The sequence below is a fragment of the Mytilus trossulus genome, chromosome 8 (genome assembly GCF_036588685.1).
Source record: "Mytilus trossulus isolate FHL-02 chromosome 8, PNRI_Mtr1.1.1.hap1, whole genome shotgun sequence".
NCBI lineage: Eukaryota > Metazoa > Mollusca > Bivalvia > Mytilida > Mytilidae > Mytilus > Mytilus trossulus.
This window is the reverse complement of record NC_086380.1, coordinates 53,932,570-53,955,854: the sequence shown is the minus strand read 5'-3', so window position 1 is coordinate 53,955,854 and position 23,285 is coordinate 53,932,570. Positions and strand designations below refer to the sequence as shown.

The following is a 23,285-nucleotide window of genomic DNA, read 5'->3' as shown; positions in this document are numbered from 1 at the left end:
TACTTTTATAAAATAGTTATTATACCAATAAAAAGAAAAGAGACAATGTTAAAATCCTGTACAAAATTTAAATAACTAATATATATTATAAGTATAAAAGTCTGAGGTAATAGATGTCAAATCATAGTGATTCTTCACACACAATGTAAATTAAATCCAGAGAAGGTTTTCAGTATATTAATTATCGTCTTTTTGAGAAAAATGATGCATATAAAAGTCAAAAAAATTGTTCAATTATATATAATTTGATTGATTTTATCGTTTTATTTTATAAATTAATAATTTTAGATCCTGATTTGGACCAACTTGAAAACTTTTATTAAAACCACTGGTTTTCTTAGTGGTTGATGCTTTTTGGGGTGCTCTGCGGTGTTTGGTGGTGTGCAGTGGTGCTCGGTGGTGAAAAGACCCACCCGTTACGTATTTACTGCCGTAAACAACGTTAAGATGTTTACCAATTATTTGAAAATGTCTATAATAAAAGAATGTAAAGTAATTTACAACAGTTACAATAATGTGAGGCAGGCATTACCTGTGAAATGGGATAAAGTTAATCTTTTTATTTTAATTCAAACATACATTTACATGACATATTCAAACTTTAAAATCTGTTCTTAAAGAAACCAAAATATCTTACAGTTTCCTTTATTGGTCCTGTTGTTAGGGATTTTAGTTGTGCATCATTTAAGTTATGACTTCATTTTCATTGTATACAAAGAAGGCTATCGTTAGGTAACGTTATTTTATATGAAAGAATTAATAAAAACGAAATTGTTGTTCTGCTTCTTCCTCATGTACATGTATATTTTACTCAGTCTCATGACAATGAGACAGAAGAAAGAAAGTTATATGCAGGAAAATAAGAAGTTCATGATTTTGAGTTCAGTAGTACATTGATATTTTTTTATTATTGATTTTCTTGAAATTGGAGTTTTTGTCCCCACATTAAACATGATAAAAGAGTTATTGTACATCTAACATGTCTAAGTATTGATGAGGAAATTGTTTTCCAGATTATCTCTCCATACCTTCAGAAGTGATGACATATGTGTGTTTTTTCCTTGATAATAATCTTCACCTTATTCCTTGCAGGACAAAGATTGGTACATCACAGACTGACAGTGTCCTGATATCTCAGTTACAGTGTGGGCTTGCTATGGAGTTTGAAAGAAGTGACCATGCTCGTAGAATTCGTCTGCTATTAAGTGAACTTCTCTTTGTAGCATCACAGGTTAACTATCTTATCATTTGCAAATTGAGCACATCTGGTACATTCATCTTTCACCCCTCGTTTTTCAACAATCATCATTTAATTTTCAATTTTACTCTATTGTGAATATTCATTCAACTTCATTAAAGACATTACATTTTAATTAAGTAACAGCATTATGTATGAGAATCAGAGGGAGGTATCAATTTTCGTGCATTTAGGAAAACTTGTGGATGTTTTTAAAAATTCATGGTTTTGTCGAAGTCTGCATACAACATGTACAAGCATAAAGAAAATTTATCATTCTTTCAAAATTTAATTTCATAGTTCAACTGTATACACAAAATCCACAAAAATAGTATCCAATGAATAATAATGAATCCATAGTACATCAGAGTGAGGATTAAAGACTCAATTTTTAAAGAAGTACAATGTAGTTTCTATATAAACTATTTTGTTTGTGATGAGAGTAGATATGTTATTATCATTTGGATTATGTTTGGTCAATCCTCGTTTATAATTAATGAAAAAAATTGAGATAATACTTTTATTACAATGTCAATATTATATTTGTTTTTAGATGAAAGAAAACAAGGCAGAATTTTATTTCAAGTCATCAGAATTACTGGAGAGCATCGTTTACCTTGAAGAAGTGTCTGATGTATTGTGTATAGCACAAGCAGGTAATATACATTAATAATGAAAACCATACTTTGACCTAAGTAAGGAATATGATGTACAGTAGTTGTTGTTTGTTTATGTAATTTATATATGTTTCTCGTGTCTTGTTTTTTTATATAGATTAGACCTTTGGTTTTCCTGTTTGAATGGTTTGATACTAGTAATTTTGGGGCCCTTTATAGCTTGTTGTTCGGTGTGAGCTAAGGCTCCGTGTTGAAGGCCGTACATTGACCTATAATTGTTTACTTTTTTGAAAATTGTTATTTGGATGGAGAGTTGTCTCATTGGCACTCACACCACATCTTTCTATATCTATTTGACCTAATGGCTTACTTTTATAAATTGTGACTTGGAAGGAGAGTTGTCTTATTGGCACTCATACCAATTATTTTTATATCTATGTAAGAGAGATAAGAAGATGTGGTATGAGTGCAAATGAGACAACTCTCCTTCCAAGATATAATATTTAAAAAGTACAATTTAAGGTCTTAGTACAGCCTTAAATACAGAACCTTAGCTCACTCTGAAAGGCAAATTATATATTTAAGGGCCCCAAAATGACCAGTGTAAAGCAATTTAAACAGGAAAACCAACTATGATTTATATTAAAAAGAGAAATGAGAAACACCTTTGAAACACAACGACATACAACAACCACTGAATAACAGACTCCTGACTAAAAACAGGTGCTTAAGAATGCAATGTGATTAAATATTTAAACTGGTGCCAACCTTCACCCTTATCTGAGACAGTATTGTAACATTACAACACAAAAGGACGCTATAAAATATTCAATCGAAATGACTTTAATTGATCAAAAAGACATTTAAACAAAAACAAGTAAATGCACGCCTCCAGGTGCGTGAATTTCTCGCTACATTGAAGACCTGTTGGTGACCTTCTGCTGTTGTTTTTTTCTTTGGTCGGATTGTTGTCTCTTTGAGTTTGACACATTCCCCATTTCCATTCTCAATTTTATACACTGAACAAATAAGTTTGATCTATGACACACCGTCGCACAATATAAATACAATATTAAAACATAGGTCCCTGTATAACACAGACTTTAATACAGTTAGTAATAAAGAAGATGTCAATAAGTCAACGCTTACCTGGGACAAAATGACATTAAATAAAACATAGAATATTTGCAAGCAGTAAGGAAGTATACATTTTTGCAAAATTTATAAATTGTTTTACAGAGTAAGAGTACAGAAGTGTTACATATTAGAAATAATGAGATGAAATACAACACAAAAGTAAAAAGTGAAATCACAAAAATAGCCAACTCTTAGTGAAGTATAGATTTATATCTTGTGTATAGCAAATGCAGGTAATGATAATAGAGAATAATTTTTTGTATATTTGTAGAGCTTCCTACATTACTTCAAATAAAAGAGGTAGCTGAGACATTGTTACATCTACCAAATGGAGGCTGGTTGTTGTGTCGTCTGGTGGCCAACTCTCCTGACAGCTTTAAAGAAGGTATATTTGTGCTGCCTTGGATGGAAATCTACCTTATGCAAGTGCATGTATACATGTACCTGTATAAAACCTTAATTGATTTTGGAAAATTGAAATATGAAATAAAAGATAGAATTGATGTCTGTTTTGTAGGATTCCTATATCAAATCAATTTTCAAACCCTTACAGACCTTACATAGAAACTTTTTCATCCTGAAACATGTTAACAGCTGTATTAATATTCATTTGCATAAGGGTGATTTCTTTCCGACGCAGGTCATTTGATTTTATTTGACTTAGAGAAGTCTTATGCATTTACTGTTGTAATTATTCATTTGTTTAAAGATTAATTTTGAAAGCTTTGAACTAATTTTAGCTAAAAAATATCTACATTTTAGCTAAGAAAATATTTTTAAATTCACTACATGAACAGCACTGGGTTTCAAACAACAATCAATATTAAATGATGTTTAGAATTAAGTAAAATTGAGAACGAAAATGAGGAATGTGTCAAAGAGACAACATCCGGACCATAGAAAAAACAACAGCAGATGGTCACTAACAAGTCTTCAATGTATGTAGTAGGAAATTCCCGCACACTGAGGCGTTCATTATAACATTTAGAAATAAAAAAATGTGATAAACAAATAAAATTAAAACATCTTTCAAACGTTAATTGACCTTCGTGTCCTTATCGATTTCTTGTCTTTGTTGTAGTGTGTACCAGTCTGGTGGCAAATGGAGAAACACAAGACGAAGAATCAATGAGTGGAAGAAGGAGAATGGAAGTCTTGTTAAATCTGTGTACCATGAATCCTGGAGAAATGTTAAACATCAGGGCTCTTTGTGTAAGTTGTCTGTCTGGCCGTCTGTACTGGGGATAAATTGAGTGTTTGATTGAATCTTGCATAAGTTCTAGTGTAAAAATATGTATTGATGATTTAATCAGGTGAAGCATAAAAATTGTGTCTAGCAAAATCACAAAAAGAATTGATTTCTTTTTTACTGTTGACAAGAAGGACATGTTGGATAGAGATTGTCTAGATACATTTTGAAATAATCCCTTAATTAAGCTCTGTTCATATTTTGAGATAACCTTCTAATAGAGTTCTGAATACATTTTGAGATAACCTCTAACTAAAGCTTTTTTTACATTTTGAGATAACCTTCTACTAAATCTCAGTTCACATTTTGAGATAACCTCTAACTGAAGTGCAGTGATATTTAGATATACCATGAATATTTTTTTAATTCAGGTTGAACATTGCACAATGCCTGGTTTAGCTGTGGCCTTGACATTGTTGACAAGTAAAGATTATCATGGTGTTGCCATGGATATAAAAGATAAAACAGCTGATGTTATTGCTTTTGTGTGTGGGTTGTTGCTAAGCAACAATTTGAATGTTCGAAGCTGGTTTTCACAATATGTAAAACTAGGTCAAAAAGTAAGTATAAAGTCTAAAGTATTTCAATGTTGTTACAATTTTTTTTTATGATTAAGTTCATGGCTTTTCTGTATAACATTTTTTGTGTTTGAAACAGGGAATCAGGATGTGTAAACCTTTAGACATGTATGCTAACCAAGCTTATGTATAATAATAATTTATTTATTTTTTTAACTAAGAATTGTGGAAATAAAGCCCTTATATAAATCCTTGAGTATTTGGGTGCTTACAGATTGTAATGCATTGAATAAAAAAATTGTAGTTTGTGATAGTTAATGTTATGGTATTTATTAATTGTACATACAAACTTATATGAAATTGTAAATTGATGAAAATTTAAATTTCTGGTTCACTAATTCTCAAATGAAGTTAGTCACAAAAGTAAATGGAAGAAAGAAGAAACTACTGATTAATATTTATTTATTTTTTCCTCAGAAAAGACAGGATCCTCAAGCTTCCACACTTCAGGCACTAAGACATCATCTGTTAGAACATCTAGTCTCAATACTACCAGCAGGACGAGAGCCTATCAGTGATATACTACAAGCCAGCTCCTTCATCAGACTATACTGTGTACTGAAAGGCATGGGTGGACTTAAGTATGTATCATAAACATCGTAAAAAAAACCCCAAAAAGTGAAAACCAATTGATACAAGGGTTTTGATAGTAAAATGAATGATTCTTCTTATTAAAAATACTAAAAGATGCACATTTAAACTTTGAATTAGCTAAGAATTTGTTCAAAGGGAAGTGACACCCTGTAGAACCCCTGAATTGGCCACCACAGTTGACAAATAATATAAATAAGAAAATGTGGTTTGATTGCCAATGAGACAACTCTCCACAAGATACCAAATGATACAGAAATTAACAGCTATAGGTCACTGTAAGGCCTTCAACAATGAGCAAAGTCCATACAGCCTAAGCATGCTTGATAAAACCTGAAGCTAAAGTATTTATCAATATTAATTTGGTTTGCTTTTCAGATGAAATATTCCAATTAGCTATATTTTATTCTTATTTTATTCCAGATTTTCTGATGAAATGTAGTTCCAACTAGCTGTATTTTTTTCTCTCTTTATTCCAGATTTTCTGATGAAATGTAGTTCCAACTAGCTATATTTTATTCTCTATTTATTCCAGATTTTCTGATGAAGAAATGAGATTACTTTTGCGACTTGTAACATCACATCCACTACAGAATAAAGCTGGATCAAGATTTGTCTCCCTTGGATTGTCTATGATCATGTTGTGTCCTTATCTTCTAACGTAAGTTCCATGTTGAAAATTCAAGTTCAAAATAGTTTTTTTTTTAATTTAAAGATTTCTGCATTTTAAGATCTTGAATTTATTACTTTTAGAATAATTAAAGATAACTTTATGATGTACATTTGTAGACTTGTATATTACTTTAATAATATTGATAATGCAGGTAGATACAAGTATACAGTTGAAAGTTTGAATGTTCAGTTTCTTGGTATTTCACTAAAAGCATAAATACTAGTTGTTTAAAAGATATTGTGTTCATGTTTATATTTTGTGACTCAGCCTCCTTTTCAGAGCTTCATTTATTAATAATCAAGAATTTTTACTAGTTCCACTTCAAATTTTGACTAGTTTAAGAATCTGCTGTCCACCTTTTCAAAATCCTGGATCTGCATCTGCTTAATCTTCTAAATGTTATCAACCCTGGAAATTTCTAGAAGTTCTGTACTGACGCATGGCATAATGATCCACAATATAAAATTGTTGATGGCACCCATCACTATACCCTATTTGTCTCTTTGTTGCTAGAAATACATTACCAGAAATTTATATAAGCAAAACAACAAAAAACATATTTTATTATTACGATATCTTGATTTTCTAGTATTATATCATGTTATGTCTACTTTGATAGGAATGGTGAACAAGAGAAGCATGTCATAGAATGGATTCGATGGCTGATGGATAGACAGGAGGAATTTGAGCAGTGAGTTCAGCAATCAGTAACACATTGTGTAAACAAAGAAGAAATGTCCCTTCATATTTATATCAATACACACTGCCTCATTAGTCTAGTATAAACATGCTCGCCTTGAGTACTGGAGGTTGTGGGTTCCCTGACCTGGTCAAATAATTGCCCCAAAAAACTTAAATTTTATTGCATATTGCTGTTCATAAATCAATTTTTATTTCTCCAAAACTCAAAACATAGCTGTACAATTGAAAATGGAAACGGGGAAGGTGTAAGAGACAAAAACCCAACCTAAGAGCAGAAGGCAGCCAAGGCCACCAATTAGTCGTCAATGCAGTGAGAAAATCCTGCACCCAGAAACGTGCTTCAGCTGGCCCTTAAACAAATACGTGTACTAGTTCAGTGATAATGAACGTCATTCCAAACTCTGAAATATATAATTGAAGTAAAATGAAAAATTATACATGACTATCGAATTAATATGTAATAATGACTTTGAAATCAGCATAAACAATCTCCCTTCAAAATCAATTTCCTGAACCCGCCTCTGCTATTGTAAAATAAAAACACAACTATTGAAACTGGAAGCTGACTTCCTTCCATTTATCATACTTCCTTTGTTTCTTTAGGTATTGATAAAAATTACATAATCGATAATTTTTTATTTCCTTATTTCCGTTCTGAGAATTTTAAACTGATGGGCTGTTTTTGCACTGTTAATTACTTTCTATTTCCTTAACAGACTGAGAACGCGACAACTTCATGTACATGTTTTCAGTTCATTTTGCATTGTAAATCACTTCATTTCCTACCAGACTTTGTAAACGATTGAACCGTGCCGGTACTGCCTAGCACCTTCCGTTTACGACACTCCTAAACGCTCTGGTTGTGGCGTCTGATTCTTTTGATCTTGATTAAGCTTTTATTCAAAAGCATGATTAAAGTTCACTTTATTGAATATTTACTAGTATACAAAATTGCATAGTGTTGTTTATATTATTACTTTAAATGATTTTAGTAAAATATTTGCTAATTCATTTTAATTGTAATAGTGATGTAATGGATTTAGTATATTTTATAATACTCATGGCTACCTACAAATTTCATTGTTAAAGAAAACAAAAAAGAAATGTATGCAGGCATCAAATATTCACCAAAATACATAATCCTAATTCCACATTAATTAGTAACCACGGATACAAATGACTAGACTGAACAATCCTCTTTATCACAATATCATTGATAGTGGCTAATAGTTGTACTGTTTATTTTACAAAAGTCATTTTCTTTTTTTCTATCAATATATCTTTGTTTTGGATTGGGGTTGTTTGGTGTTAATCTATTGATCACATAGATTATTGGGTTTCTAATAGCAAAACAAGGGTTTTAAATGTGTTTTGGTGAGGAACTCATATTTTTAGAGACAATGCCAGCACTTTTTTCATACCTGTCAACTTTTCAAAATTCCCATGGGGTTTTTACGTGAAAGATGGTTTATATAGTCCTACAAAACCTTCAAGGGGCTTTCAAATATATTCTAATGTGTTTTTTTGGCTTCTTCCTGCTTTAACAACCTCATTGCCATTGTTAAATTAATTGTTTTCTTTGAAATAGTGGACAAAGTTGATCTTACAAAATTTCCATTTGTGAGCCTCCATGGGGGAAATCCCCCGCAAATACTGACAGTTGGCGGTATGTTTTTTTACTATTTTTATTTCCATATTTTTCAGAACTGTTGGTGATAGTTATGGAGAAATGTTATTTTTGATTGCTATTCATTTCCATAGTAACAATACAACAGCCATTGGAGAATTAGTCAGTTCCACATTGGGCATGAAGGTAAAAAAAAAATGCTGTTTAAGTGTATGTTGGTATCGATTTGTTGTTCTGTGAGGGGGGTAGGAGGGGTCCTGATCCCCAATTCCCAGGTTTAAAAACATGATATCCCAAGGTCCCGAATTTAATTTTTTTTTTTTTACCAATATATACTACAAAGCTTCTTTTGCATAGGTACTATGTCTGGTACTATGTCTGTACCAAAAATCCGTAGTACTGGAAATCTTCTTCTAATATTCAGTACTATTTTGTTACTTCAAAATTATTGTACTATTTAGGTACCTGTATTTTACAGTACAAGGGTTTTGTACTTGATTTGTACTTAAAAATTTAAGTACTACATATTTTTGGTAACAACGTTACATTTACAGCATTTTGATAGTATGTCTATTTTAAATCTCTTTAAATTATGAATTCAAACATGGAATATTGTGATCGCTTTTGGTATTATTTCTGTACTAAAATTTTAAGTACCAATCAAGTACTGTAAAATAAAGGTACGTAAATAGTACAATAATTTTAAAGTAAAGAAATAGTACTTATATCAAAAGTAAAATTTCAGTACTACAGATTTTAAGTACACAAATAGTACCTATGCAAAATTGGCTGTGTAAAAAACATTTTTTATTTGATATATTAATGTTTTGGCTTTTTTGTTTCGACACATAAGAACAAACATTCCAAAGGATACAACTTATGCAGAAACTTAAAGTTAGAATGATTTGCATTTTGAGGGTTAATTGGTCTTTTGGAGGCAAGTTTTGTATAATTAAACTTGCCTTAAAAATATTTTTTTTTTGGTGTCAGAAAGTGTCTGATATTCAGCTCACTTATTGAGTTGTTAAAAAATTGGAAACATATAAAATAGTATTAATACTATGTTGAAAAGGCATAAAAGATTTAAATAACTTCAAAGTTTTTGTTTTTCTTATATAAAAAAAGATGCCTGATTTTAAAATTGAATGAGAAAAGAAATGTTTTATGTTTTTATAACCATCGATGAACTTATAACATGACAAAGCAGTGTACAGGAATATTTTTCTTTTAAATGCATCATTAGCAGGGAGATAACTCAAACATTTTTCATTATGTTATGACCCATGTTAATGTGGATTTATCGATATTCATTGAATAACAATTTTCTTGGGTTCAGGGGGACCACAAATTTAGATTTGAAACGAAATACAAGTTTTCTACAGACATATATGTAGACTTTGCCAAAACAACAAATTCATGTATAAACAAATATGCAAGTTTTCATCTATCCACGAAATATGGTACCCATGAATATGAATGAATCCACAGTAATTTGTATCTACAATGTACTACACTTTTTTTAACTAAGGATTTCTGTTGTTTGATTTAAACAAATAATTGGTTAGGCAATTTAAAAGAATCAACCTATGATATAACGGGATCATTGACATGCACAAAATGTCCGTCATTTAACATGAATCATGCAAGGTTTATATCTTTTACTCATATCAATTTGTTTACCTCTATGTTTTCATTTAGAATGGATTGAACATGTTGTTATTTCTAACATATTCTTCATGAGATCTTTCTAAAACAAAATTAGACTAAATTTATGTTCAAAGGGAGATAACTAATGGTTATTGTTTGAAATTTAAAGGTTATTTTCACTTTTGATGTTATATACTTTAAGTTCTATGCTATGTTCCCTCATTGGTGTACTGTAATCTTTGTTATTTTCTCATCATTGAGTTCATACTCAGTATAATGAGAATATTGTATTGTAATGTGTTATTTTTTTACAGAAAAAAAAACCAACATCTTAAAAATCTAGATATGAAATTTGATGTGTACTGTTGAAAGCATGACATAATCTGTTGAAAGAGGACATTTTTCCTCAACCAAATTGACTGATATGATAACAATAAATGTAAACAACTTATAGTATATGGTTATAAAAATAACAAGAATTCTCTTTTATTACTTTAGTGCTTTAATAAATTGTACTAACACTAGTCAGGGACTTTCTATACTAACAAGACTTGTCTTTATTGATTTTAACTGATTACTAAGCAGCCTGTTTAAAGCTACCACCCAACAATAAACTCTCTGATATACGATGCTAGTAGTTATTTGCATATTTCACAGGACATTGTAATTATATAATTATTATTAGTTGCTAATAGAAAAATCTGATTAAAAGCCATTTACGATAACAAAAAATATAAGATTTTGAAAGAATGATGAATAATTAAACTTAGATGTATTGTTTTGAAGAACATCCCAGTTGTGTAAAATGGTTTACATATCAAACAAGATGGCAGCTACTGAAAAAATTCAACGAGCAAATACCTCAAAGTTCAAAGATCAATATTTAAAAAAACGATCCGAGAAATCTTTTGAAAAACAGCATTTTGCAATTACAAAATGAATGAAATTTCATAAAAACGATTTTTTGTTGAATTTGAACATATACTTATAAAGAACACTTCATAAATGTGAAATGATAAAGCTAAGTGACATCAGCTACGGCCAAGATCAGTCTGATTATGTGTATAGACATTGTTATAAGTGACCAGTCCCTTTAGTATAGAAAGTCCCTGCACTAGTTTATGATTTAACCCATGACCTTGATTTATAAAGTGCCTACTGTGAATTATCTATTGTAAATGATTTCAGGCTCCAGTGAAGGGAAATGCGTTATCTAGACTAAGACAGATATTTACTCAGGAGATATTCAAAGAACAGGTATGTAAAACAAGGCTAGAGAGGTATAGAAAGTGGTTTGCAAAAATTGAGAATGGGAATAGGGAATGTGTTAAAGAGACAACAACACAACAAAATAGCAGACAACAGCCAAAGGTCACTAATGGTTCTTCAATGCAACAAGAAACTCTTGCATCCAGAGATGTGCTTCAGCTGAAGAAGGGATATCATTTCTATATAGACTTCTTGTGTACAATTTGGAAATTAGTATGGCTTCATTATCACTGAACTAGTATATATTTTTTTAGGGGCCAGCTGAAGGACACCTCCGGGTGTGGGAATTTCTCGCTACATTGAAGACCTGTTGGTGACCTTCTGGTCTTGTTTTTTTCTATGGTCGATTTGTTGTCTCTTTGACATGTTCCCCATTTCCATTTTCAATTTTATTATTATAAATACATGTAACAGGATTAAAATTATGTATCATATATTATTATTTCATCACAAATAACTCGAGTTCTGCTGTAAGGGTACTATAGAATTATTTTAAAAGTTAAAGAGTGAAAACTCAATATTTTCTGTAAAGAAATTTCGTATTGTGATTCCGAATTCATTTCGTTTTTTACAATCAAAATGATACATCTGTGTTTCCGGTTTTTATTCAGGCTCAAAAGATGCATGTTGCATAGCATCAATTTGCTAGATAAAGTCATGAAAAACCTTTTCATTTGTCAACATTTGCTTTACAAATTTCCTTAACCGTTTACATAACCCATACACATTGTTTTGTTGTTGCTGTAAATGACCCATACCCGTAATGCCTATTGGGTTCATGACTTCTGAATTTTACAGTGAAAAATAAGCTCCACATGATTTTTAATCCCCATAACAATTACCAAAATTAGCAAGAAAACTATCTACTAAAGGGGGACCATGAAGGCTTGGCCGTTGAATGTTTACAAACGGCAATTATTGAAAATATTTATAATGAAAATTAAAAAAAAAAGTGATTTGAATATTCAATGAAATAGCATGTTCACCATTCCTTATATGGAGGATTAAATACTTTCGATCATGTTACACTGTATGGCGTAGACACAGTTTGTGATGGTGAAAGTTCCTCCATTGTTCAATTTTCATCCATGGAGATCCCTGGTATGCTAGACTTGTGTTCTTTCTAAAAAAAAAAATCAGTTATATGCATGAAATAAAAAAAGATTTAAAGTCAAAATAAAGTATGAAGTTAAAGTGCAATAAGGACCCAAATTCAAGAAGGCTAATCACTGATGTTTGATAATCTATTTCTATGGTAAAAAATCCTTAGTGTTTGGAAAATATCTTAAACTTTTGTTAACAGTTATTCTTAATAAAGAACTTCTAAGGACTTTCCTCCTACATTGAAAATTTAGATCACCTAAATAGGGTAATATGAACTCTTCATGTCACACATCAGTGAATGTTAGCAAGTTAAGATCTGGTTTTATTTTGTAGGTTGTAACTACACATGCAGTCAAGGTACCAGTTACACCTAATTTGAATGGTCACATGACAGGGTATCTACCAATCAACAGTGTTTATCAGCTTCTGAAAACAAGATCCTTTTCAAAATACAAAGTTCCTATAAAAGTAAGTTATTCTCATTAAACAAGTGAAGAATCTTTTTAAAATGCTTGTATATTAAAAAAATGGATATCACTACATGAAAAATGGTCTCTGAAATATACTGTGAATCAACTAATGTGCAATTAAAAATTATTGTGAGGTTTTTAATAAAGCAAAAAATGCAACGAAGGTGAGTATCCCAATAATACGAACACACATTTTTGTAAATGATACATCTTTATGTAGATTTTCTGGAAATCACAATATTGAAAAACACATTTTTGTCAATTCTTCAACAATCCCAACAATATTCAAATTTACAGACATTTTAGTAGGTGACACAAATGTGATAATCTTGCTGAAGGAATTTAAAATAAGAAGAGAAAGAGATATAAATGAATTCACTGCATTATTATTTAATTTTTACAGGACTGGATCTACAGACAGATCTGTAGTAGTGGATGTCCACTCCATAATTTACTACTTTCCTTTATTGAGATTTAACTTTTACAGGACTGGATCTACAGACAGATCTGTAGTAGTGGATGTCCACCCCATAATTTCTACCTTCCCTTATTGAGATTTAATTTTTACAGGACTGGATTTACAGACAGATCTGTAGTAGTGGATGTCCACTCCACAATTTACTACCCTCCCTTATTGAGGTCTATGTGAACTCAATCATCATCAAAAGTACAAAGACTGACCATCTCAATGAACCACTGAGTAACCAGGAAGTTTTGGATGTGTATAAATCATCAGTGTTTGGTCAGAGTAGGGGAGATAACTCATTTAGTCAGGAAGATAACTCTGCATCCAGTCAGAAGGGAGATAACTCAGTCTATAACTTGACACCACAGTTAATTGTGTTGTATTATCTGCTGTTGTACGAGGATACAGTTCTGAATCATATGAAAATAATAGGTAATTATAAATTAATGGTCAAGTAAATAAACTCATCATAGAGACCAGGATTGAAATTCTGTATTTGCGCCAGACCCACATTCTGTCTACAAAAGACTCATCAGTGACGCCCAAATATAAAAAAGTTGAAAAGGCCTAATAAAGGGCAAGGTTTTAGAACATTGAGGACCAAATATTTCTGAAAGCTTTGCCAAATACAGCTATGGTAACCTATCCCTGAAGTAAAAAAAAGCCTTAATATTCTAAAGTTAATGAGAAAACTTTAAAATCTCATGATTTAATTATTTTTACAAAGATCAAGTGGAAAAAACTTCTCATTGCTTATACTTTCAATTACAAATGGAGGTGTGCCAAGCACGACATTTAACTTTTTACTATAATCAGTTTTTATTGGGTATGCATATACTGAGAATAATATACTTTATAAATGTCACCACGTTATTTATCAGTTGCAGGAGACAGAAAAGTAAAGACCTACCCAGATGGAGTCCTCTCTAAGATTCCTATTAATTTCTTACTACAACAAGCTCAGAAAAATCAACATCAGTATCCTGGACTATTCCCCTCATTATTGAAGTAAGTGTTGGGGACATCAGGATATACTGTTAATAAACATGTATAATCACAATTATTTAATAATTTATTCATAGTGTAGACAAATATTGTGAATTGTGCAAGCTTAAATAAATGATTTAACTTGTGTAATACATATACACGACGACATACAATAGATCAGTAGAAATTTAAACAAAAATTGTATACTTACCAAATTTTATATAAGTTAAATCCTGTTTATATAAGAATATTTAGACACACTTGATAATGCGATAACGCACATGATTGCCGAACCAAAACTATGCCCAATTTCTTTCAATGGAACACAGATCATTTGATAAAATTGATAACGGAAAAAAATCCAGAAAAGTTAATGTATAAAAAAAAAGACAAGAAATTTTTAACAAAGATCTGTATGTGTATTCACAATATTTATTTTATATAATTGTGAAATCAATTATACTATAGATACTAATATTATGAATAAGTTATATCTTACCAAATAGTGTTTCCCTAAACTATTAGGTAAACTAACAAGAGGGATACTAAGTTACAAGCTGTAAACTTAGTAAATTGTTACAGCAAATATGAAATAAAGATATTATTACATTTAAAAAAAATAAAAAAATACTATTATTAAAAATTTAAATCGATGTCTTGAATTTTGCAAAATTGTGTTGATAGAAGTGTTGCAAAAATAGATAAAAGCAATTTAAAATTTTGACAGCATTATTTGAATGAAACTTTTCCTGAAATAATAATGATTCAACTGAGCATTTGTGTCGATTATTCAACAATGGCATTAATAAATGCACCCAATAATTTCAAAATTTACAATCTAAAGGACTAATGGGTAATTTCATGTATCATGCCAAGATAAACTCTGGATCATTTGTTAATTTTCCATTAGTATAAATACATTGTTTTACAATTGCAGTAGTTTGAACGGGGACCCATTTATTTGCCCCATTGGAACACATTGAAAATCATAGTAAATACATAGGGTCCTGTTCAATAAATAATTTTGATAGCCACCTTGGGACTTCTGGTTCATGTTAGACATTCATTTTGAAGTGTCTAAGTACAATCTCAGTGCCTCATGACCGGCAGTGTGTCTACTTCCGGGGAAGAATAAAGACTAGAATTTAGGCAATTTACTCTATGTCCTGACGCCAGATTACATTTAAATCAATCAAAATTTTTACAGAAATTCAAACTAGAAAGCCTACCCTTTCAAATAAATCTACATTCAGTTACAGAACTAGTGAAATAATAACACTACACAATTTATGATAAAAGTTATATATTTTTTTAAGAACTACATTCGTAGGTACCGGACTGGTTGCCCTAACTGGGATCCTATTCCAGTTATATAGTGTAAGCTTTTGAAAATATAATCAAATATGCATTACACTTGATGGGCATATTGACATTGGTAAAATCATCTCAATAAAATAGAGATATGTTCAAGCTATGCTTACAAGGACCTGATAACAATCTGTTTGATTTTCTGTTCTGGTAACCAATAAAACAGCAAATGAAATTCCAGACTTAATATTTTGGAGGGAGTGTATTTATCCTACAAAACCAAAGAATCCCAGAATGTCTTTAAAACAGAAAGAAGAAAAGAACGTTTTCAGATCCTTGTGTGTAAAGCTTGAAAATATGATCTGTATTTTAATGACTGTGGGGAAAATTTGATGCTTGATGATGAATTTGAGTTCAATTAAATAATGTACAATGAATATTGGCTGTCCTTTTGTTAAAACATTCCCATTTGGTTTCCTGACAACAACCTAAGAGACTTTATCTAAGTTTCAAGTTGTGTCTAGCTGTATTATTGGACTTTTGTTCTAGGCCCAACTGGGTATGCAAACTTTTTTTCCCTTGGTAAATATAGGTCTATTGATTATTATGTAGATTACTGGTAACACATTATCCACATCTCTGTACAATAGAAGATTGGTTAGAGGAGAGTCTGACAATACAGTCAATATCTCAGGAAATATCACCCCTCACTAAAACAGTTATCACCCTGGAACAGTTTCAACAAGGTAATAACAATATAGTCAATATCACAGGAAATATCACCCCTTACAAAGACAACTATCACCCTGGAATAGTTTCTACAAGGTAACAATATAGTCAATATCTCAGAAAATGTCACCCCTCACTAAAACAACTATAACTCTGGAACAGTTTTAACAAGGTAATAACAATACAGCCAATATCACAGGAAATATCAATCCTTTCTCAGACAACTATCACCCTTGAACAGTTTTAACATGGTAATAACAATACATTCAATATCACAAGAAATATAATTCCTCACAAAGACAGCTTTCACCTGGAATAGTTTCTACAAGGTTATAACAATACAATCAATCACAGAATTTTTTTTATCATACAGACAGTCAAGATACCTGAATACCAGGTATGATGAAAAGTTTTGATTTGATTAAAATGTGGCAATAATCTTATAACACAAAAAAGAACAGACAGAAAACTGTTTTAAGATTTGTATATAGAGATAGTTTGGTGCTTGTATATCAGAATGACTTTTGGTCTAGATATATTTTATCATATTTTATTTTGTTCTATTTTTAGCTATAGATGGTTTACCCTTGAGAACATCAGAAATGATTGTAGCCTTACAGACCTTATTAAGAATGCCAGCAGACACCATACTACAGTTCTCAGACAAGTTCCTGGGTTGTTTGATTCTAATTTTAGACACAAGAATTCCCAGGAAAGTTGTTGACCTTGTCAGGAAGGTCTGGATCAAACTACATTCTATATCCCCTAGAAGGTAAGAATAATAGATATAGATGGGTAGACATGTATAACTATAAGAAAACAACACAAAAAGCTGAAAATCAATTGAACAATAGTCTATACAAAATGTCAAGTTATTATTTCTCAAAAGTGAGCTAGCTGTTGATATGTTCTTTAGGTGATTTTTGTGTCAGTCTTTTTTTTTTGGGAGGCCCTATGCTGTATTGCAAATTCCTATTTTGTGAACGACTTGTGATGAGTTGGAAAATGTGATCCTCTTTGGATCTGTCAGATATCTTTTTCCTGTATGCCTATACCTTAAACTTTCAATAAGTTGAAAAAATTCAAAATGTTTTGTTTCAAATTTCTGCAATACAAGTGAACACAATGACTTTATATTTGGTCTGCAGATAAATAGTGATCAGTTGTAACATGTGCACTCTTTATTGGTATATGTTACACCAACTGTAAACCAACTTATTTTGCAAGCGATTTATTTTACAACTTTGGTAAGAAGAAAAATTAACAAAAATATAAATCGTGCCAAAAATGTTAAAAAAGTTTGGATCTTTCCTAGTCTAATTACATCTAGAAAATTAAAAAAAAGCGAAATTAAAAGCCACAAATTGGGCTAGAAAAATCTCAATGTGAAATAAAGTATCCCCAAGTACTGAAAGGAAATAACATAAGTTTCAGATTTAATCATTTTGATATTATTATTGCTTGGAATAAACGGAAATAAATTGTTTACTTTCAGTATTAGACTAGCTACAGTTAATGCTTTAAGAGAAAGTAATAAAAGGGGAGCAGTCATTACACAGTATACAGAAAATGATGTGACTATAGACCCACTAATAATACTCAGGTGTGACAATAGAGTATACAGGTAAGTACCCTTTATAGCAAACATTTATTAGTCTTTTTATTTTCTTTTATAACTTGGTCTAACTTGGACCCAATAATCATTCAGAAGTGGCTGTTATATTTGAAAGATGTGTACATGCGTGCTCTTCAATCACTACCATACAAAAACAGTTCTGCTGATACTTAAAACAATGAAATTTGGTCCAGAGATGAAAATGACCAGGCAGTACTTTGATTAGGAGAAAAGAGATATATAAAAAAAGAAGATGTGGTATGCTTGCCAATGAGACAACTGTCCACAAGAGACCAAAATGACATAGAAATTAACAACTATAGGTCACTACATGGCCTTAAACAATGAGCAAAGCCCATACCATTCTAATCATACTAAATTATATGTCTGTTTGCTTATATTTGATATACAAATGTACATGTATATGACAAGAAGTGAAAATGTCCACAAAACCACCCCAAGTCATGCTTGGACAATTTTAAAAATGCATAGCAAAATTGGGAAATTTTGAATTTCATGTTAAGATTGTGTAACTAAGAATCTGATTTTAAATCTATCTTAGCATTAATGGAATCATAATCCATTATCAGCAGGGTAAAGAACATTTGCATATAATTTGCATATTTTTGCATATACGGGAAACTCAGACATATTTTTGAAAATAATTTAGTATGGTTAGAACTAATTACATTAAATGTGAAGTAAATAGGCTACTCATAAAATATTGATATCAACCAGTTTTAAAGAAAATTTGAAACTAAGTAGATTCATTAAAGACAAAAATAAAGGTTAGTGTTTGTTTTAAATCTAGATGTCCACCAATATTAGAGATAGTACTGTGTATTCTGTCGGCGTACATGCAGGCATCTAAGGTCTATCTACATAACCACACACTGGTCAACCCAATCCTTGACCATGCCAGTCAGACGGATCAGGAGAGAAGAGATCTGAAGAATGCACTCATCATGGCTCAAGATAGTGCTGTTGTACAAATACTCTTAGAATGTTGTCTACCAAAGGAAGATGAGGTATTCAAATATCTACTTTTGTTTCATTGAACTTTTAATTTAAAATAATATCAAAGATTAAAGACATTTTGAAAATTCCATTTTTAAGTAGTAAATCATGAAAAAACTTTGACATCACAGGCATTAAAAAAAAATGATGTCTATGTGCTGATAAACAAAATGTTTCAGCCAATCAGAAGATGTGTTAGATCCATAATTAGAATATTATAGATTATCTGATTTAACAAGATGAAATCATACTTATGTCTGATGGTCATGGAGCAGAAACAGAAATTTCTGCAAAAAGTTTGTTTTAATACTTAAAATTATGTGTGAAACCCCAGAAGTCAGCTGATTTGATGAAGACATCTGTGATAATTTGTATTATTTTTTATTTTAGGAAGAAGAAGGTCTGCTCCACAACAGAAGAGAAATTCAATGTGTTATCTGCTCGTTCATCCATAAAATATTTATTTCTGATCCCCACCTCGCTAAACTTATACATTTCCAGGTAAGATTTGTAATACTGGAAATTAAGAATGGACGAAAATGCAAGTTAAAGAAAAGCAATTTTGATTAAAATCTGCTTACAGATCTATGTTGTAGTTATCAGAATGCTAGTTTTTATTGCCATACTCACCAAGTCGCATTAACCACATTCCTAGAAATCTCAATATTTTTTGAAATTACAATTGACTTCTGAAGAGAATCAGATGAAGTTTCTTTGTTAATTTTTTCAATAGACCTTATTTCTATTTGAAAACCTGTGACACTTCAACTTTCGATGCAAACAACAATCACTTATCCATTGTGGTGTCAGACATTTTCTATTTTGATGTCAAAATTCTACAGGAGTTTTTTTAATGTCGAGTAATTGTGAATGCTTTATGAATAATTTCATTCTATATAATTATTTAGTTATTTTTGGAATAGAGGTATCCTGAAGAACTACCAAATATAACTGTACTAGGGATTCATTCTATAGTTGAATCAATTGGTTATTTTTGGAACAGGTTATTCTGAAGAATAACTAAATATAACTTTACCAGGGATTCCTTCTTTATATAAATCATTTGGTTATTTTTGGAACAGGGGTATCCTGAAGAATTACTAAATATAACTGTACCAGGGATACCTTCCATGCATATCTGTTTAGACTTTGTACCAGAATTACTGAGTCAGCCTCAGATGCATAAACAGGTAATTAAATGTTTATATATATCAAATTTTAAATTCAAAACGGAAAGTCCCTAATCAAATGGCAAAATCAAAAGCTCAAACATATCAAGCAAATGGATATCAACTCTAATATTCCTGACTTGGTATCGGCATTTTCTTATGTAGAAAATTTTGAATTAAACCTAGTTTTATAGCTAGCTAAACTTCTCACTTGTATGGCAGTCACATTAAATTTCATTACATTGACAATGATGTGTGAAGAAAAACAAACAGACATAATAGGTGAAAATGTCAAAAATAAGGGTAAAGCAGTCGTGTTATAATCTTAATCACTATAAAAACAAAATAATTAGTCAACAAATTAAAGAAACACAAATAGGCATATATATCGTTTTTTATATAGATTAGACTGTTGCTTTTCCCGTTTAAATGGTTTTACACTAGTAATTTTGGGGGCCCTTTATAGCTTGAATTTCTGTTTGAGCCTAGTCTCCGTGTTCACGACCATACCTTGATCTATAATAAAATTGAGAATGGAAATGGAGAATGTGTCAAAGAGACAACAACCTGACCATAGAGCAGACAACATATCTGTAATAGTTTACTTTAATAAATTGTGACTTGGATGGAGAGTTTTCTCATTGGCACTCATACCACATTTTCCTATATCTATATAGAAGATTTAAGTATAAAAATGTATTAAAATTGTTTTTATGCCCCACCTACGATAGTAGAGGGGCATTATGTTTTCTGGTCTGTGCCTCCGTTCGTTCGTCCGTCCGTCAGTCTGTGCATCTCTCTGTGCATCTCTCTGTGCGTCCGTCTGTCCGTCCGTCCGTCCGTCCGTCCCGCTTCATGTTAAAGTTTTTGGTTAAGGTAGTTTTTGATGAAGTTGAAGTCCAATTAACTTGAAACTTAGTATACATGTGCCCTATGATATGATCTTTCTAATTTAAATGCCAAATTAGAGTTTTGACCCCAATTTTACGGTTCACTGAACATAGAAAATGATAGTGCAAATTTCAGGTGAAAGATTTTGGTCAAGGTAGTTTTTGATAAAGTAGAAGTCCAATCAACTTGACACTTAGTGTACATGTTCCCTTTGATAACATCATTCTAATTTTAATGCCAAATTAGAGAATTTATTCCAACTTCACGGTCCACTAAACATAGAAAATGATAGTGCAAGTGGGGCATCCATGTACTGTGGACACATTCTTGTTTAACACTAGAAAAGTAGGGTTGATAATACAATATTCAAGAATATTTGCAATTACTAAAAGCCAACTTAAAGTGCTAAATCTGTTGATATGAAATAATGCATATTTAGATGGATTTATGTTGATATTCTGAAAATTAAATAATTTTTGGACACTTTCAATTTCTTTTTTTTAATTAAATTTTATTTTCATAAATGTATCAATTGAAGACGAAGAGGTATTTTTTATAAGATTCCTCTTTATTTTACAGATATTTGCCATTAAGATGATGGCCCATTTATGTTGCCAATATGCCTTGCCTAAATCTCTAAACATTGCCAAGTTAGCTGTTAATGTTATGTTTACTATGGTTAATGGTAAGTATGAACCTATATGTCATTGTCCATGTTTTGTTTACTATCATGGTTAATGGTAAGCATGAACCTATATGTCATTGTCCTATTAATGTTTTGTTTACTATGGTTAATGGTAAGTATAAAGCTATATGTCATTGTCTTATTAACGTTATGTTTACTATGGTTAATGGTAAGTATATAACTATTTGTCATTGTTCTATTAATGTTTTTGTCTATCCAGCAACATTTTATTGTCAAAGTAAGACATAGTGATTCTACGTTCCGTTGTAATGGCATCTGAAGTTTTTTGGAACAATTTGGATTTTACTGATAAATAAACTTATGTGTCATTTTGTTCTCTTGTGGACAGTTGTTGCATTGGCAATCATACCACATCTTCTTTTTTATATAATCATCAATTAACAAGTGTCATATACCCTGAAAGACATGTTACTTAAACAACCAGACTGTAACCTTCAAGTTATGTGATTACTCTCATTAGGATGTCATCATTATCCTCGTCTCATTGGTTTTTGTTCTTTTTAGAATGATGTCACAATTTCCATTGAAAAAGCATGCATAGTACGATTTCATATGATTTAGGAAAACATATGATCTGACCATATGATTATCCATCTTGTATTTGCCGCTGGCCTTTTATCACCTTTCAGGTATTCAATCACATGAATGTTTTTATGCTTGTTTATATTTAGGGCTCATTTATGTAATAACAATTTTTTTTTTCTTTGCAGTGTTGGGAGCTGGTGACAAATTGGAGTTTTTCCTTGAGACCGTTCCATATTTAGTCAAGGTGTGTCAGGCTTTCCCACCATTGTTTGAGGATGTGACTTCCCTATTATTACAACTTGGTAGAGTCTGTGTTTCTCAGTTATCATGTAACAGTAATATCATAGCAACAGAACAGACAGATTTGAACTTTGAACCAAGCAAAAAGAAATCAAGATATAGTTTACTTACACCTGAACTCACTGTACAATTTGAAGAGTTACATGGCTTAGTCAGGAAAACTTTCTCTAATATCGTAAAGAAATCCATAGTCACAAGGAATATTTACTCATAGTAGTAACCATAGCAACAACATATAGAACTACACGGCATAGTCTGATAAACTTTCTCTAATATCGTAAAGAAGTCCATAGTCACAAGGAATATTTACTCTTAGTAGTTACCATATCAACAATATATAGAACTACACGACATAGTCTGATAAACTTTCTCTAATATCGTAAAGAAGTCCATAGTCACAAGGAATATTTACTCTTAGTAGTTACCATATCAACAATATATAGAACTACACGACATAGTCTGATAAGCTTTCTTTAATATTGTAAAGAAGTCCATAGTAACAAGGAATATTTACTCTTAGTTGTTACCATAGCAACGACATATTGAACATTCATTCATTGAAGTTATGGAACTGTTACTCTGACATGGAACCTACCATTGTTATTTGTAATAATAATTTTCATATGTCAGAGAATTTTGAAGGAAGATCTGCTCTTTTTACAGTAAAAAGG

General features: G+C 31.1%; 1 protein-coding gene across 1 annotated transcript in view; it reads left to right on the top strand.

Annotated features, from left to right (window-relative positions):
- The window catches only part of LOC134681147 (integrator complex subunit 2-like), a 24,287-nt gene extending 1,002 nt beyond the window's left edge, over positions 1-23,285 (top strand). Inside the window, exons 2-22 of the mRNA XM_063540603.1 lie at positions 1,093-1,231; positions 1,791-1,893; positions 3,263-3,376; positions 4,073-4,203; positions 4,612-4,800; positions 5,236-5,399; positions 5,945-6,070; positions 6,702-6,773; positions 8,489-8,597; positions 11,247-11,315; positions 12,765-12,899; positions 13,472-13,799; positions 14,249-14,375; positions 16,275-16,408; positions 16,962-17,163; positions 17,887-18,015; positions 18,818-19,034; positions 19,414-19,524; positions 20,106-20,213; positions 21,663-21,768; positions 22,500-23,285. Coding sequence (XP_063396673.1) covers positions 1,093-1,231; positions 1,791-1,893; positions 3,263-3,376; positions 4,073-4,203; positions 4,612-4,800; positions 5,236-5,399; positions 5,945-6,070; positions 6,702-6,773; positions 8,489-8,597; positions 11,247-11,315; positions 12,765-12,899; positions 13,472-13,799; positions 14,249-14,375; positions 16,275-16,408; positions 16,962-17,163; positions 17,887-18,015; positions 18,818-19,034; positions 19,414-19,524; positions 20,106-20,213; positions 21,663-21,768; positions 22,500-22,828 — 3,142 coding nt within the window. The 3' untranslated portion in view covers positions 22,829-23,285. The remainder of the gene's footprint in view (positions 1-1,092; positions 1,232-1,790; positions 1,894-3,262; positions 3,377-4,072; positions 4,204-4,611; positions 4,801-5,235; positions 5,400-5,944; positions 6,071-6,701; positions 6,774-8,488; positions 8,598-11,246; positions 11,316-12,764; positions 12,900-13,471; positions 13,800-14,248; positions 14,376-16,274; positions 16,409-16,961; positions 17,164-17,886; positions 18,016-18,817; positions 19,035-19,413; positions 19,525-20,105; positions 20,214-21,662; positions 21,769-22,499) is intronic.